Here is a 16,242-nt window from a genome sequence, read left to right on the forward strand (position 1 = left end):
GAATCCCCTCTAAGACACTCCCTCCTATTGTCTGCCTTCACTCCAACTAGTAAAGTTTCTCCCTTAATTTATCATCCATAAATTGTCTCATTAATTGCCTTTCTCCCACCTAATCATTACTACAAGCAATTTTTGGCCATTCGTCCATTTTCCTCCCCACCTGGAAGGACTTTCCTGAGCCTCCTGCTTTTCTTTTTCCTTTCCCTGCACCCGGACTCCGGTGCGCCTTCGTGGCTGCAGTGGACCATGTGACGGGTGTGGAGTCCAGGGAGTCAACCTGCTCACCTGCAAGTTAGCAGCTATGGGGCACGTTTGGGAAGAAGACATTGCTGCTAAAACCAAGTATTACAAAAAGCTGATCATATTATCTTTACATTGTCTTCCCATCCTTTTCCCCTTAGGCATTACTCTTATTTACTTGAAGCCCCTTCTAACCTAATATTCCTATTGAAAAGAATACACCATCCCCAGTACTCCAGGGGAAAACCAAGAGAATACACTGGTCTAAAATCGTCTGGCTTTACTAAAGACATTGAGTCTTCTTCTCGTGGGGTGAGCGGGGCAGCAATGAGAAACACTGAGGTGCCAAAGGCTTTTGAAGACCTGCTTTCAGTACTGGTTATAAAGTATCTTATATATTTATACATGCATATGTATTAGAATACATACATTCACATATAAGGATACATATGTATGTGTGTGTATGTATGGGTATATGTATGATTTTTTCAAAACGATTATGTACTGATCCAGAAACTTTTCCCATTGCTCTACACCATAACTCTGAGTGGGGGCTGTTCCTGTCCCTTCACTTAAAAATGAGGCAAGTAAAACCTTAAAAGGAATTTTGTTGTCATATTTTTTAAGTAGGAATAAAAGAAAAGAATAAAGAAAGACACAAAGGAGGGAAGGGGGAAGGAAAGAAAGAAGGAGGGAGAGAGAAAAGGGAGGGAGGGAAAAGAAGAACTGGCGGTAGTTCTGGAGCAAGGATTACTTCTCTGTGCTGTATAATTACAAATGAGTTTACCGTATCCCAAAAAAACAAAGGCCACTGTTTTCTCTGATGTGGAGATGCTAACACACAATAAGTAGGTGGGGCTAGGGAAGAATAGAGGCACTTTGAATTAGGTAGAAGGGAGTGAAGGGGGGAGGGGTCACGGGGTGGGAAGGATAGTAGAATGAATCCGACACTGTGATCCTATGTGCATATATGATTACAGGACCAGTGTGATTCCACATCGTGTACAACCAGAAGAATGAGAAGTTATACTCCATATAAGTATGATGTGTCAAAATGCATTCTACTGTCATGTACAGCTAAGTAGAACAAATAAATTTAAATTTAAAAAAAAAAGTATGCCTAATGGGCAGGCATGTAAAACATCCCAAGTACTGTTGGGAGCACTCTGACCCACAGTTCTTCCAGTTCTTGGTAATGTTCATGGTGTACAGTGTCTATTAACACAGGAATTAGTAAACTACTACATCCATAAGGAGAGAATCTAGAAAGCAGTTAAAAGAACCAGATTACATCTATTTGGAACAACATAGATAGATCTCAAAAGCATACTGTTTTTTAAGTAAGTTAGAGAACAAAAGTAACAACATGATACCTTTTATGTTTTAAAAGTGAATGATAAGTAAAATGAAGTATTTTCCCTGGGTGCAAATATGAATGCAAAAAGTATTGTCAATGGTCTCAAAGATACCCACCAGACTATACAATAATTAACTCTGGAGAATGGAGGGAAAGATCAAGATTACAGGTGATTGTCAAAGGGAACTACAGCATATTTTGTAATACTCTACTTTTTAAAGGGAAAGTGACTAACCCTAATGTGCATATGTATCAGAACATCACATGGTGTCCCATCATAAATATGAAGAATTTTATACTTTTAGTATCAGTTTTAGAAAATTTAAATTTTTCAAAAAGTGATTAATTTTCATATTAAAATTAATTTCTTGCCACCAGTGAAACTCCATATCATATACAATCACAAGAATGGGATCCTAATTAGAATAATTTATACTCCATGTATGTGTAATATATCAAAACATACTGTACTGTCATGTATATCTGAAAAGAACAAATTAAAAATCCCTTAAAAATTTCTTAATTGTATAAGTAAAAGACAACTGAAAGCATTTTAAGGGTCCAAATTACTTGATTCTCAGTTGGTATATCCTAATTTTCTTTGCTGTAGACTTTGAGAAGCTGAATACTACATCTGTAAATTCTTACTGGCTGCAGAAGCAACAGGAAACTGTGAACTTGAACCCCAGCATGCACCAAGAGGCAGTAGGAAAGAGAACCACTGAGTTCCAGCAATGCTTGGGATGCACTTGGTGGGCCAGGACAGGAAATTCACTGCTGAAATGAATGGTATATAAATTATATTGTAGCCAAAATATAAAGTGCCTTCAAGATTTAAAACAAGAATTCAGTGATTTTGTTTTAACTAACTAGAGAAATATCTTCAATTAACAAAGGACAAATTAGAGGAAAAAAAATACCCATCTGGCTTCTGTGTTGTACTAACTCTTTGCTTTCTCTCCCCAGGTGGTCCTTAGCTTTGCCTAAAGAAAACTCAACAAAATGGTGCTTCATCTTCCCTAGCAGCCATTTCTTCAGTTAGAGCACTCCACCACCTCCAGCAAACACACAATCTTGACAGCAACAAAGCCTCCATTGGGAAATAACCTGAAGGTGGAAAATATAAGCAACCGTAAGCAAATAATCCACTTTAGAAAGAAGTCAAACAGTCTTTTAGCCTTCCTACAAGAATTCTTGCAACGAGACAAAGAAAGATCTTTGTCTTTTTAGACAAAGTTTAGAGAGATTTTTAGAATTATTTTCCCTCCATTTTGTTCCCAAAATAAGTGAGATTAAAGGTGGATTCATACCTCCGCCGTGGTCCTCAGCACCCGTCACTAGCTGCTATGAGGGTGACCTGTGTCCTCAACACCCTCTTCAGTACAGATGTTGTAGGCTCCTGGTTAGGAACCCCATCCTTCCCAAAGAAGGGACTCATCACCTCCTTAATCACCAGAGCTCACCTCAGTCTGCCCAGGACCCGCAGCCTCTCCTCCCCTAAAGCTCCAATCCAGAGAGTAGCAGGAGGCAGCTTGAGAATTGAAAAAGGAATCAGAAGTCAACGGGGAAAATCAGCTTGGCCAGTGAGTGTGTCCCAACATAACGCTCTTGCTCCTCCGGTACTGACAATTCTGTAGAACCTGACCAGTCTACACTCCCTCGGCTACGCTCCTCTGTTTCAGCTCTCTTCTCCTAGTGAGGATGCTTCTCCCCCTGGGCGCTCAGCCCAGGATAAGGAATAAACAATCTCGTATTCCATGTCTCCCTCTCTCAGAAGACTGGGAGGCTCACTAAGCCACACCTAGCACCTACTGAGGACTTCACAGTACTTATTAATAGAGTTAAGGGAATGGGTGGATGCCCTTTTTACCAATATCTTACTCTTTCCATTGGATGGACTAATGAAGGATGGGTGTTCTTTTTATTAATATCCTAGTTTTCACCCTACATTCTATTCTATCTAGAATCTCATCCCATTCTCATTTGCTAGGCCTAATACTATCAGCCTCAGTGGCTGGCTGATTTCTGCTGGGCCCGACACCTGGGGAATGGGCAGATTTGGAAAGTCCACAGATTGTCCCATGGGAAGGAAATGGCCTGAGAGTCTCCACTTCAGCCTCTGCAGAAACATTAACACCACGAAGCAGGAGTATATCACACCACCATGAGCTCAGGCAGGAGAAGGTGCCTTATTTTTTTGTGTTTCTACGGGTGTTCTGGAACATATTCCTCCTGTATCTTGGCAGAGCCCTAAATACAGGCAAGCCCTCACTCTGCTAGTGTTTCCTATAATTTTTATTGTCTGAAAAAGGCCTGGATTTTTCAAGAAATGACTTTAATTCCCATCCAGAGCTTCAGGTCTAATTTCTTATTCAATGTCAAAACAAAGAAAATAAGGAAGCGAATGGCAGTAAAGAAAAATTAAAGGAGGAAAAGAAAATAAAAGAAGCCAATAAGAGTCACTTGCTTGCAATGACCTGAGGTCGATTTGGCTTTTCCCAGCAGGTAAACATGAGTCACAGGATTCACTAGGACCTTGAGGGAGAGCAGACCGGCTGCTCAGTAACAGCACACCTCCCTACAGAAGAAATCAACAAATTTCAAAACCACAAAATAATCCAGTGGCCTAAGAGCAAGTCCTTGTCTGTTAAAGTACTTCTACAACAGGATCAAAACAAATGTACAGGGCGGGTCTGATCAACTCAGGGCCCTATATTTTAGCTAATTGTAAAGTTCTGTGGAGCTTTAAAAAAAAAAATCTGTTCACATTAAAGTGATGATTTCTTAAACTGAACTCAATGAAAGTCACAAGCAAATTAATTAACTCCAGGTTCAGTTTTAAGCAATGAGCATTTGTATTGGACGTATCTCCAAGACTAATAGTGAATGCAGGCCTGGGAGTGTGTCATGTGGAATGACCTCTATAAGAGGAATGGCAGGTGGCTAGATGGGACATTTTCTCTGTCTCTCTCTATGTGTGTGCTCTCTTTGCGGCTGATGCTAATCTGTCATTCTAACAGACTCCTCAAGCATGAAAGGACTCTCGGTGACACTGTCCTCTGTACCAGTCAGGGTTCTCCAGGAAGCCAACTCCTTCCCTGACTTGGAGGGGTACTTTGTGGGTAGGAATTACTTGGGGACTATGAGGAGGTACCTCAGGCCCAAATTAGGGGACCAGCAGAAGCTTTCTAGAGCTACAGAATTCTTGAATTTTAAGAACCAGACTTTCTAAAAAGGAGAATTTTCAAATGTTTTAAAAACCGACTTCTGTGTATAAGTAACAACACCTTGAGGATTCACAGCCCCTCCCCCCCAAAAAAATCATTTCTTTAATTCACAGAGTGGAGAACAATCCATGATGGAAAGACAATTTTCCACAAGAAAGAGAATATGTGACACTAACAGAGGAGAAATGGGAGGGCCATGGGACCACTGGTGCTTAGGGACACCGCCCACCCTGTCGGGACTGCGCACGGAGGGGGTGGGAGTGTGCCCTGCAGCTAGCTGCCCACTGCTGGGATGCACCATGGAGACCAGAGCCACTGGGGGAAGACCTGTGGGCTGCACAGCTCCTGGGTGGGACTGCGGGAAGTGCCCACCAGGGGTGCCAGGTGGGTCCTTCCAAGCTTCTTCAGCACCCACTCCTCAGGCAAGGAAAAGGAAGGAGGTACATTTCTGCTCTAGACAGGACATTGCAGACAGCCTGTCAACTTGACCCTCACTGCCTGGTGCTAGCTGTATGTCACCAGTCCCCCAGAAAACTACCTATCATGACAAAGACATCCAAAGAAAAGAGTTAGGTGAGCAAAAAAGTGTAGGAAACAGGCTGAGCAGCTGCTGCTTCCAGCTCTGTAAACTAGATGCCAGAGAGTTTATTTCTGTAGAGCAGTGACTTCTCTAAGGTCCAGTTTAATGTCTTTCAGTCTTTGGGGATCAGTGTTACAAGAAATCTCCATATGAAGACTAATTCTGTAATTAAAGACACCAGTCCTAATGTTACATAATTGTAACACTCTGTATTTGTTTTCAAGGCCTTTGTTTCCACAGGGTGTGAGTTCGGAGCACATGACTGAGGATGCCAACTTTTACAAAGGCAGTCTATTAATAAGCTCAGGTTGCTATAACAAAACACCAGAGACTGGGTAGCTTAAAGAATAGGCATGTACTGCTCACAGTTCTACAGATCAGGAAGTCCAAGATGAGGTCATTCTTGATGAGGGCTCTCTTCCTGGCTTGCATATGGCCATCTTATTGTGACAAAGACAGAGCTCTGGTCTTCATCTTCTTATCAGGACAGTAACCCCAGACTAGGGGCCCCACCCTCATGACCTCATCTAAACCTACTACCTCCCCAAGGTCCCCGTGTCCCAATATCATCACATTGAGGGTTAGGACTGCAGCAAATGGATTGCAGAGGACACAAACCTTAAATCCACAGCAGGCTGCTAGCTTAATTGCACAGGGCAGGAAAAGATAAATCCACATGCATTTGGGAGCTGAGGGGGCCTGGGGATTTAGGCAACGCATCCATGTTCTGTTCACCAACTCATCACCCCTGTTTCTTCCTCCTTCCTAACCCCATGCGCAGTGCCAAGTCCAAGCACGGAACCTTCCAGAGGCCCCCGGGAAGAGGAGCTCTGCCTCACGGTTGCCTTCATCCACATCTAAAGAAGGCTCCCTCCTGTTTATGGATGTCGCTTCCCTTTTCTGGGTTCCAGAATGAAGCAGTGTGTGGTCTCCTCTCCACCGTGCTGTAGACCTACATTCTGTTTCCTACTTTTTCCTCTGTATTAGCGGGATTTGGAGAAGCGGAGGACGTGAACATAGGGACTCCGTCCACTTTCTTTGGCCAGCAGTCCAGATCAGGGATTAACACTCCCACTTTCACCAAGAGGCCTCTGAGGCCTGGAGGCCGGAACCACTTTTCCAAGGTCTTAAGTTGAGCACATGGTGTGGCTGGGCTTGCACCTGTCTTCTACACTGTGGCTCCTGGCTCCCACTTAAGGGGAGAAAAGAGAATTATCCCTCCACATGAATGTGTGTGTGTGTGTGTGTGTGTGTGTGTGTGTGTACGACTTCCACCTCGAAAACCCACTGCTCTTTTTTTTACATCTGTCAGAGAGCTCAACGTTCAACAATTTTCACAACATATCTAACCCACAACTAGAGTGTCTGGTTCTCTCTCTCTCTCTCTCTCTCTCTCTCTCTCTCTCTCTCTCTTTCATTTCTGTTATAAATCTCTCTCAAATTATTTGGGAAGTTATTAATTTATTAATATTTCTTCCAAATTTTTGAAAAATAAATTAACATTAAAACATAAAACTACCAAACCTAGCGAGATCAACTAATGTGCTCTCCATAACAAAATCAGCTCATCTCGGAGTCAAGAATACTCAGGTCTCTTGACTTCTAGGTTTATTCTTTTCAAGTCAACAATTATTTACTCAGTAAGTTGATGAGCAATTGATTTTCTTATTAGGAGCTTATAACAGGAAGAGTCTATTCCCTCATGTCTTCAACTGAAAGAATGTGAAGGGAACAAATGTGGGGTCCTCTGGGGTCTGCTCACCCCAACCAACACGTGATAAAATCCAATGTTAATTTGAAAATCCCTCTTTCTGTCCCTGGGAAGGCTCTTCCTTCTGTGTCTTCCTTATTCATGACCCCAACAACAACCTACGGCTGATGACCTCCAGAGACCCATGATCCCCATCAACCCCTCTCTGTTAAGCTGGAATCTTCCTACCTAACTGCTTTCTGAATACAAAAGGATCACGAGTTCGAGGCCAGCCTTCTCCAGGGTTCTCCATCTCAGTGAGTGAGACCAAGCATCCACCTTGTCACTCAAGCCAGAAACCCATGACCATCTCTGTCGCCCTGTCCCCTGTTCCTGTGCGTCTCTTGTGGATGCGCCCACCCAACACCCTCAACGTCCTTGACCTTCGCCCAAGTCTAGATCACAGACGGCAGGTTCCAAACAGCTGATTCCCCTCTAGGCCCAACTCGGACCCAGCCTGCCTTGCCAACTTCATCTACCACTCTAGTCCCTTCACTGTCCCCTCCAGCCACACTGGCCTTCTACAGTTGCTTGAGTGGACTGCGCTTCTCCTACTAACGGCCTCCGCACACTCTGTGCCTCCTAAAGGCCCATGCCCAGTCCTTTGTCCAGCTGATTCCCACTCACCTCCCAAAGCTCAGCCTCAGTCTCACCTCCTGGAAGAAGACTGCCTCACCCCCAAGTCCAGGGGACACTGTGTCCTCCGGCCTGACTTGACCTCCCTCTGACATTGGACACAGCAGGCACTCCCTCCGTGGCACTGTCCTTCCTTGCCCCTAAGCCACCGTGCTCCCCGGAGCACCTCTTCTTTCTTTATTCCTGTGCACCCCCTTCTCATCCCCTGTAGCTCATCTTCCTTCACCCATTCCTCAATTTGATCTTTTTTTTTTTTTTTTGGTACCAGGGATTGAACCCAGGGCTGCTTAAACACTGAGCCACATCCCCAGTCTCTTTTTTGTATTTTATTTAGAGACAGGGATTCGCTGAGTTGCTTAGGGCCTCACTAAGTTGCTGAGGCTGGCTTTGAACTCATGATCCTCCTGCCTCAGCCTCCAGAGCCACTGGGCTTATATTCAACTTGACCTTTGCTGGATTCTGACTTCACACTCCTCACTCATCTCTCAGGACACCCTCCCCAGCCTACTTCATACCCTCCTGCGATTTCAACCACTTCCAGGATGTGATGGCTCCCAGTTCCATCTCCAGCCAGAGACCCACTGCAACATCATGTCCTGCCAGCACCTCAAGCTCAAGACCCACTGCCATTGCTCCAGCACCCTCGGCCAGGCTCCCTTCCCAACCCTGTGGTTTCCCTCCAGAGCCTTGCCTGACTTCACACTCCAGCCACACTGGCCTTGGACCTTTTGTAAACTTTTATTTATTAGCAGTTATTATTTACTTAACTGTAAGCTCAACAAATTTGTGGCCTGGCACGTCCGTTGAATATATTTTTGCATCAATGTGTAGAAGAGTTGCAGAAATAATCCCATGAATTCAAGAATATTATTCACTTAAATCACCAAAAAGAACATTTTGCTGCATTTTGTTAAATCATTTATGTATGTGTATATCACAGTTATGATTGTTGAATTACATGTGAGCCATCTACAGACACCAGGGCCCTTTAACCCTAAATACTTCAGTATGCATCTACAAATAATGACATTCCTTTTCAGATCATTGACAAGTTCAAAAAATTTAGCAGTGATGCCATATTATTCACCAATTGACCCAATAATGTTCCTCAGAATAACAATAAATGCATTGCATGTGGTTGTCAAATGTCAGCCTTTCCTTGTCTTTCGTAACATCTCAGTGGTGTGATAAATTGGCACGTGGCTCTTTATGGGATGCATGGAAAAGAATACAGACCCTCCCATGGAATAGCCAAAAACAATTAGCACAAGTCTAATCATGAAGAAATGCTGGACATGCCCACAGTGAGAAGCATTCGGCAAGTCACTCTTCAAATGCATCAATTCATTCCCACCGAATTGTTGTCCTGGCTTTTTCTAGGAATGCTGCCTTACAGACCTTTCAGGACTCTGCCCCAGCGTGCCCTCTCTCTCCTTGGAGAGCTGACCCGACTCAAACTGGACCCTGCCCCTCACCCCATTGTATCTCTACCTTGCAATGTTGCTTTCCTTCCTTTCAAAGCATTGACCGCTCCTTGAAATGACCTTATCTGCCTGGTTAATTTTTTATTTTTTTCCCTTACTAGGATATAATTTTTTTGAAAGTGGGCCCATACCCAACACATTGCCTGCTTTTAAGTCAGCCCAGATTTTGTAGTTGCTGAAGGAAGGAACTTCTGTGTCTTCAGTGCCTAATGAAGTGCCTGAGACCCCATGCATGTTTACAAAGGAGTGACCAAGGCAACCTCTGACTAAGTAGGCACATTATTTGTGGGTCTCATTTCCTCCTAAGTTCTCACTTTTGCTTACTGCAAACATCGACAAGATTTCAACATCAAGATTTCCTTTTTGAACGCTAACTATCCATTTCTTTTGCCCCAAAGTAGACAAGATTTAGGGAACTGTCATAAAATTATTTCCCTTGGCATCGACATTGAGGTTAGTAGACTAAGTTGACTGTAATGTGCCAAAACATACATTTTCTTGATAAAGCTCATAGGGAAGATTCCTTTCAGAGGAAAAGTCTAAGGGTAAATTTAATCCATGAAAAGGAAGTCATTTCAAACACAGAGAAATATAATTCAGATATTTATTTTTATGAGACTGACACACACACTCCCTACTGAACTAAAGAGACAATTCAGATGTTTACAAGCAATATTTATTTACCCAAGCAATCTCTTCTCATATAGACACAGAAGCTATAATCAATAGCTGTGCCCCTATCAGTAGGAGAAAGAATGAGGTGCTCTGTCCACTTCAGCAGAGCCTTTGAACTTCTCTGCCCTTAGATCAAAGCACCAATTTCAAAGAGAAAAAAATTGGAAGGGAAACAAAGAAAGAAAGAAACCTTGAGTAAAAGAACACAGCATAAATAATTCCTGGTGTAGCAAATGTTACTCCCTTTTTCACTTAAAAAAAAAAATTAAGTTGTCCTTGAACATGGAAAAAAGTAAATCTTTATAATGAGTCAACTTAATTTAAGCACAAACCAAAGAGTATTCAGTATTGTCTGAAATACACTGCACATTCTATTTGCCAACATTAAGTAAACACACACAATCTCTTCAAACATATGCAAAAAAACACCTCACTTTCTGTTTGAGGTTCAAAAAGTTCTCCCCTACCTGTTCTTTTTGAAGGATTTTATCTCTGTCTGCATTCAAAGGCCAGGCAGTCAAAGAATAGGGAAGAGAAAATAAATATTATAATAAATGTAACAAAGTCAAAATGTGTAAATAAATGAACCACTCATTGGTTATTTTTTAAAACATTTTATTCTGAAATAATTTAGAATCACAAAGAAGCTGCAGATAACAACCCTGTGGTTCCGTACACCCATCACCCAGCTTCCCCTAGCGTTAACAACTTGCACAACCGAGGTATATTTATTAAAAGTAGGAAATTAACGTTGCTACGATACTGTGAGCTAAACTACAGACTTCAGTCCAATTCCATCACTTTTTTCACTGAGGTCCTTCTTGATCAGGAGCCAACCTGAGCTGCCTGTGTATTTAGTTTTTGCGTTTCCCTGATCATGATCTTGATACTTTTGAAGAACACTACCCAGTATTCTGTAGAATGTCTTTTAAGGTAGGTTTGTCTAAAGTTTTCACATGATTTGAGAGTTATCATTTGTTTGCAATAACTCTCTATATTTAACACATGGAGAAAACATCTAATTCAACCTCCACCATTAAAACAAACTTTCTAGGCTTTTATCCAATTAATTATTACATAATCTAAAAATATTTATGCCCCTGGGTCAAGAGAGAGAAAGAGTCCTGGTTAATCTCTATAGTCATGTCCCAAATGCTTTATGTATTTTATTCTTACAATAACCAAGTTTGCACTTTAGCAAAATCTTTTAACAGATCCCTTGCCAATTAATACTAACAGAGGTATATTTAAAATCTTCTAGTCATGAATTTGCCTATTTCTCCTTACAGATTTTTGCTCCTGTCAATTTTTGCTTTTATGTCTTGAGGCGATGTAATTAAGTGCATCTACATTTAGAATTGTTACAACTTCCTGGGGCTGGGGATGTGGCTCAAGTGCTCCCCTAGCACGTGTGAGGCACTGGGTTCGATCCTCAGCACCACATAAAAATAAAATAAAGATATTGTGTCCACCTAAAGCTAAAAAAAAAAATTAAAAAAAAAGAACTGTTACAACTTCCTGATGAATGGGACATTTTATCATCTGTGATGACTCTTGTTGACCTCTAGTAACCCACTTTTTCCTGTGAGATTTTGCATAATATTAATATGCTAATCAGTTTTGTTCTGGCTGTTATTTGCCTGGTGTGTCCTTTTATGTACTTCTGCTTTCAACCTTTCCATATTCTTTGGCTTTGGTACTATTATGGCTTGGATCTGGAATGTCCTCACAGTCGTGGGTTGGAAGTTTGGCCCCCGGTGGTATGGCAGTGGGTAGAGGTGGGGCTTGGGGATGTATTGGATCCTGAGGGCTCTGACATCAACGGATTCACCCCTTGGTGGAGTCACAGCTGAAGGGACAACTGGGAGGCCATGAAACCGCAGGAGGTGGGACACAGAGTATGACCTTGGGGGCGTGCCCTTGGGGACTATATCTTGTCCCCTGACCCTTTCTCTGTCTACTTCCTGGCTGTAAAGAGCTGACAGCTCTCCTCTGCCAGGACCTTCTGCCAGAAGTTCTGCCTCATCTCAGGCCCAGAGCAGTGGAACCAGCCCACAGTGACCTCAGTGAAGAGCTAACACGTGTGTCTTCCATTAACATCATACACTTGGATTTTTAAATGTGATCCAGGGCTGGGGGTGTAGCTCAGCCGCAGCCCCCGTAGTTTGTATGCACAAGGCCCTGGTTTGACTCCCAACACTGCAAAATAAGACATTTTTTTAATGTGATCTATTTTTGTCAGCTGAGTATTTGGTCCTTATGTATTTATTGTAATTGCTGACACACATGCACTGCTTTCCACTATCATTTTGTGTTTTCTTTTTCTTCCCCCTGTTCTATTTCCTTTTCTCTCCTTTATTGTCTTTTTTTTTTTTTTGGAATATTTACATTTTTTCTATACACCTAGAAAAGGGGTTTCTTACTTATATTCATATGACAATATAATCTGAATAAGATATTGAATTTGATTTTGATTTATAAAAAGGAGGGGAAGAAAACAATAGAACAGAGTAAATGAGAGGAGGAAAGGAGGGAGGAAATGGTTGTTTAAGAAGTAATCATGGGGGCTGGGGATGTGGCTTAAGTGGTGGCGCGCTTGCCTGGCATGCGTGAGGCCCGGGTTCGATTCTCAGCACCACATACAAACAAAGATGTTGTGTCCGCCGATAACTAAAAAATAAATGTCAAGAAATTCTCTCTCTCTCTCTCTCCTCTCTCACTCTCTCTTTAAAAAAAAAAAAGAAGAAGAAGAAGAAGTAATCATGGAGACCCCCTCATATCCATTAGAATGACTATGATTTAAAACACAGAGAGGAAATTATAAGTAGGGTCAAGGATGTGGAGAAATTGGAACCTCTGTAAATTGCTGGAAGAAATGCAAACTACTAGAGCCACTAGGAAAAACAACAGGGTGGAAGTCCTCAAAAAAATAATAATAAAATGACTCCGTGATACAGCAACTCCAGTTCTGGGTATGTACGCAGAAGAATTGAAAGCAGAGACTCCATGAGATATTTGTAGATGCTTATTCATACAGCACTATTAACAACAGCCACAAAGTAGAACAATCCAAGTGTTCATGGACAGATGAATGGGTAAGGAAAGCATAAGATATGCATACAGTGGAATATTATTCAGCCCTAAAAAAGGAATTCTAACACAGGCTACAATATGGATGAATTTCGAGGATAATATGCTTTGTAAAATATGCTAGTCATAAAAGGACAAATACAAATATATATGGTTCCATTTAGGTGAGGTACCTAGAATGGTCAAAGTGATAGAGACAGAGGAGAATGGCTTTTGTTAGAGGCTGTGGGAGGGGGAATGGAAAGTTACTGTTTAATGAGTACAGAGTTTTAGTTTTGCAACGTAAACAAAGATCTGGAGATGGGTGGTGGCAATGGTTTCTCAGCAACGAGAATACACTCAATGCTACTGAATGTGTGATTTAAGGTGATAAATTTTATGTGCATTTTACACATGTAACCGTGAAGTGGTGGGAGGAGAAAGGAAAACAGACTTCACTCCTTTTAACTACACATGATCAGCTCTAAGCCCTTGGCTCTGAGGAACCGAAACTGTTGAGAGCTGGTGTTGCTATTTGCATTTGTTTCTCAGAAAGGCATTCCACTCACCCCTGCTTTACAGAGAGTAAAGAGGTTTGCTCAATTTCCAAATGATAATTTATATCGAAGACATCACTTTGATTTGGGCCCTCTGGGTATGTGAAAACACACTCACCAACATAGCTAAATCGCCTTTGTCTTGTGTCCCCGACACCCTATCCAAGCACTTTCACTGAACTACTGTGATAGCTTTTTGCTGGATGATGGTACTACTTCATAACCCAGTCGGATTTTTCGATTAGTAGCTGATTCCTAGTGCACAACTACTTCCTGCTGAAAGTTGCTTAGGAATTTCCCTAAAGCAAGTCTCTTTTCCTCCACGCCTAAGCTGTTTCACGTCAATCAATCCCCACAATATTCGCCATCGGGGCTCATGACATATTCTAGCCTGGTGAGGCTCTGTGGGTGATTTGGTTACAGGTAAATCCATCTGGAGAAAAGTTGAGCATGAAATCGGGTTCATGAGTGAAACCACGAACCCATGATCTTTTCATGTGTCTGTTTCTCCCACTCGTAAACCCTGGACTCACTGAAAGCCAGCACTGTGTCAAACCCACTTTCGTCCTCCGTGCCTGTCACAGACCCTCAGTAAATGGATGGCTGGGGCAGTTGGTGAGGATCAGCGGAGGTGTTGGTGGTGGCAGTACTGTGACACCAAGGCAAGTTCTTGAAGTTATAAAGAATCACAACAGCTGATATTAATAAGCACTACTCAGTCAGACACTCTGTGCAGTGTCCTGCATATCTGGAGTGTGAAATCCCAAAACAGCACTATGTGGTAAGTATTTTGATCCCATATTACAGATGAGGGCACTAGAGTTGAGACACCCTTTGTGGTTTTTGTTTGTTTGGTTTTGGGGTTTTTTGTTTGTTTGTTTTTGTTTTGTTTTTGGTCCTGGGGATTGAACCCAGGGGTGCTCTACCTCTGACCTAGATCCCCAGTCCTTTTTATTTTTTATTTTGAGACAAGGTTGTTGTCCAGGCTGGCCTCAGACTTGTGATCCTCCTGCCTCAGCCTCCTAAGTTAAGTAATGATTTTGACCAAAATGTCACAGATAAGAGGTGTGACCAGACAGGCGAAATCCCTGTCCTCGTTCTCTGCTCTTCTATCACTGTCACTGCTGAGGGTCACTCTGGGTAGTGTTTGACTTGCTGGGTGCTTATTCCCAGCTTCTGGCTTCAATTGCTTAAATCCCACACATTGATCACTGAAATTTTTTAATATACCATATTCTGTATAACCTACTCTCTTTTCTTCATTAAAAAAAAATATGAAATGTGAAGGAATTTGTATGTACAGAAAGGTAAAAAGTAGAAAATAAAAATGCATGTGCACCCTCTATTAAGAAATAAAATATCACAAAGAAAAAAAAAAAAAAAAAGAGGTGTGACCAGGATTATATCTAGCTTTGGTTCCTTGGTGATCTACTTCCTCAAAAAGGTGTATACTATTATTGCTTTGTATTTTTACCTGTTTCAATGCAGCGGGTAGGAAGAGAAAACTTCCAAAATAAAGACACTTCAGTACCTCTCCTCATTTATTAACTGAGAAAGCTGTCTCCTCTTCTATATAATGGGACATTTCTGGGCTGCCTATGCCTGCCTAAATTTTAAGGTTATCTCAGATGAAGTCTTTTGTAAACTGAAAATTTGATTACAATAAATGCTGGGCTTGCTGCTTCTACTCTAGTTCTCAGGGCCACTCAGCTCTTTCAAGCCCATTAAAATCTCAGGCCTGGTGGAAATTTTCCTTTATGTCGATAGTGATTATCCTGAAAACTCTCTATTGAATCAATAGAGATTATTGATGAATCAATAAGATTATTCAATTAATTGAATAGCCACCTACTTATATATGGGCTGACTGAGTTCATTAATGAAGAAAACCTACGTTGGGATAAAAGGTAATTGTGTCAAATATGCAAATGCCAGAAAGAAGAAAAATTGGTTTGGTTTTTACCACACGCTACTCCTTTTCCACAGACATGTCAGGAGTTGGAGAAATCTAAATGTGGGGCAACAATCAAAGGTGCCCTACCTGAGGCTCCTGGCAGCATACTGAAGAACCCGAGCCATGCTCGGAATCCAACACAGCCCCCAGGGATGCCCGCAGTGCGGTCAGCAATCCCACCCAGCGCGACCCTCCCTTCTCTGGCAACTGCTTCAGATACAGGATACCCGGGGGCATCCAGTGCCAGGCACGCCCAGAGGTGCACAGTAACCCAGGCTGAGCGAGTGGGAGGGGGACCTGACACCTCCAGTCCCCAATGTCCAAGCGACCTCCTGGTAGTAAATGAGTAAGTGGCTTCGAGGATGACTGCATTTTAATATTCTGGAATGGTCAGCGACGTAAAGGTCAGCGACGTAACTCGGAGCCGGCGTTCCTACCCATCGGACTTGGAGGGAAAGTGCGGGGAAGCGCGTCTCAGTGGCTAAGCCCGGAGAAGGGGGCGCAGGAGCCGCCGCGCGGTCGCAGGAGTCGCAGGGTCGCGGGAGCTGCGCGGCACAGCCTGAAACTCAGACGCCGTCACAAACTCCTGCCACCCTAGCCCACGGCCCACGCGGGACGGAGCTGCTGGATGCTCCCCACCCTCGGGAGGAGAGGGCTGCGGACGCGCGGCGTGGGTGCCGCTCGGCGCGGGGAGCGCGGACCCCGGGACCCCG

The 16,242-nt window shown here is 42.8% G+C and overlaps 1 protein-coding gene across 1 annotated transcript in view; it reads right to left on the reverse strand.

The window, feature by feature from the left end:
• Window positions 1-15,766, reverse strand: part of Ccdc170 (coiled-coil domain containing 170) — a 73,118-nt gene extending 57,352 nt beyond the window's left edge. Inside the window, exon 1 of the mRNA XM_076859413.2 lies at window positions 15,617-15,766. Within this exon, the coding sequence (XP_076715528.2) occupies window positions 15,617-15,766 (150 nt within the window). The remainder of the gene's footprint in view (window positions 1-15,616) is intronic.
• Between the last annotated feature and the right edge of the window lie 476 nt (window positions 15,767-16,242).

The sequence above is a fragment of the Callospermophilus lateralis genome, chromosome 6, assembly GCF_048772815.1.
Source record: "Callospermophilus lateralis isolate mCalLat2 chromosome 6, mCalLat2.hap1, whole genome shotgun sequence".
In the NCBI taxonomy this organism is placed as follows: domain Eukaryota; kingdom Metazoa; phylum Chordata; class Mammalia; order Rodentia; family Sciuridae; genus Callospermophilus; species Callospermophilus lateralis.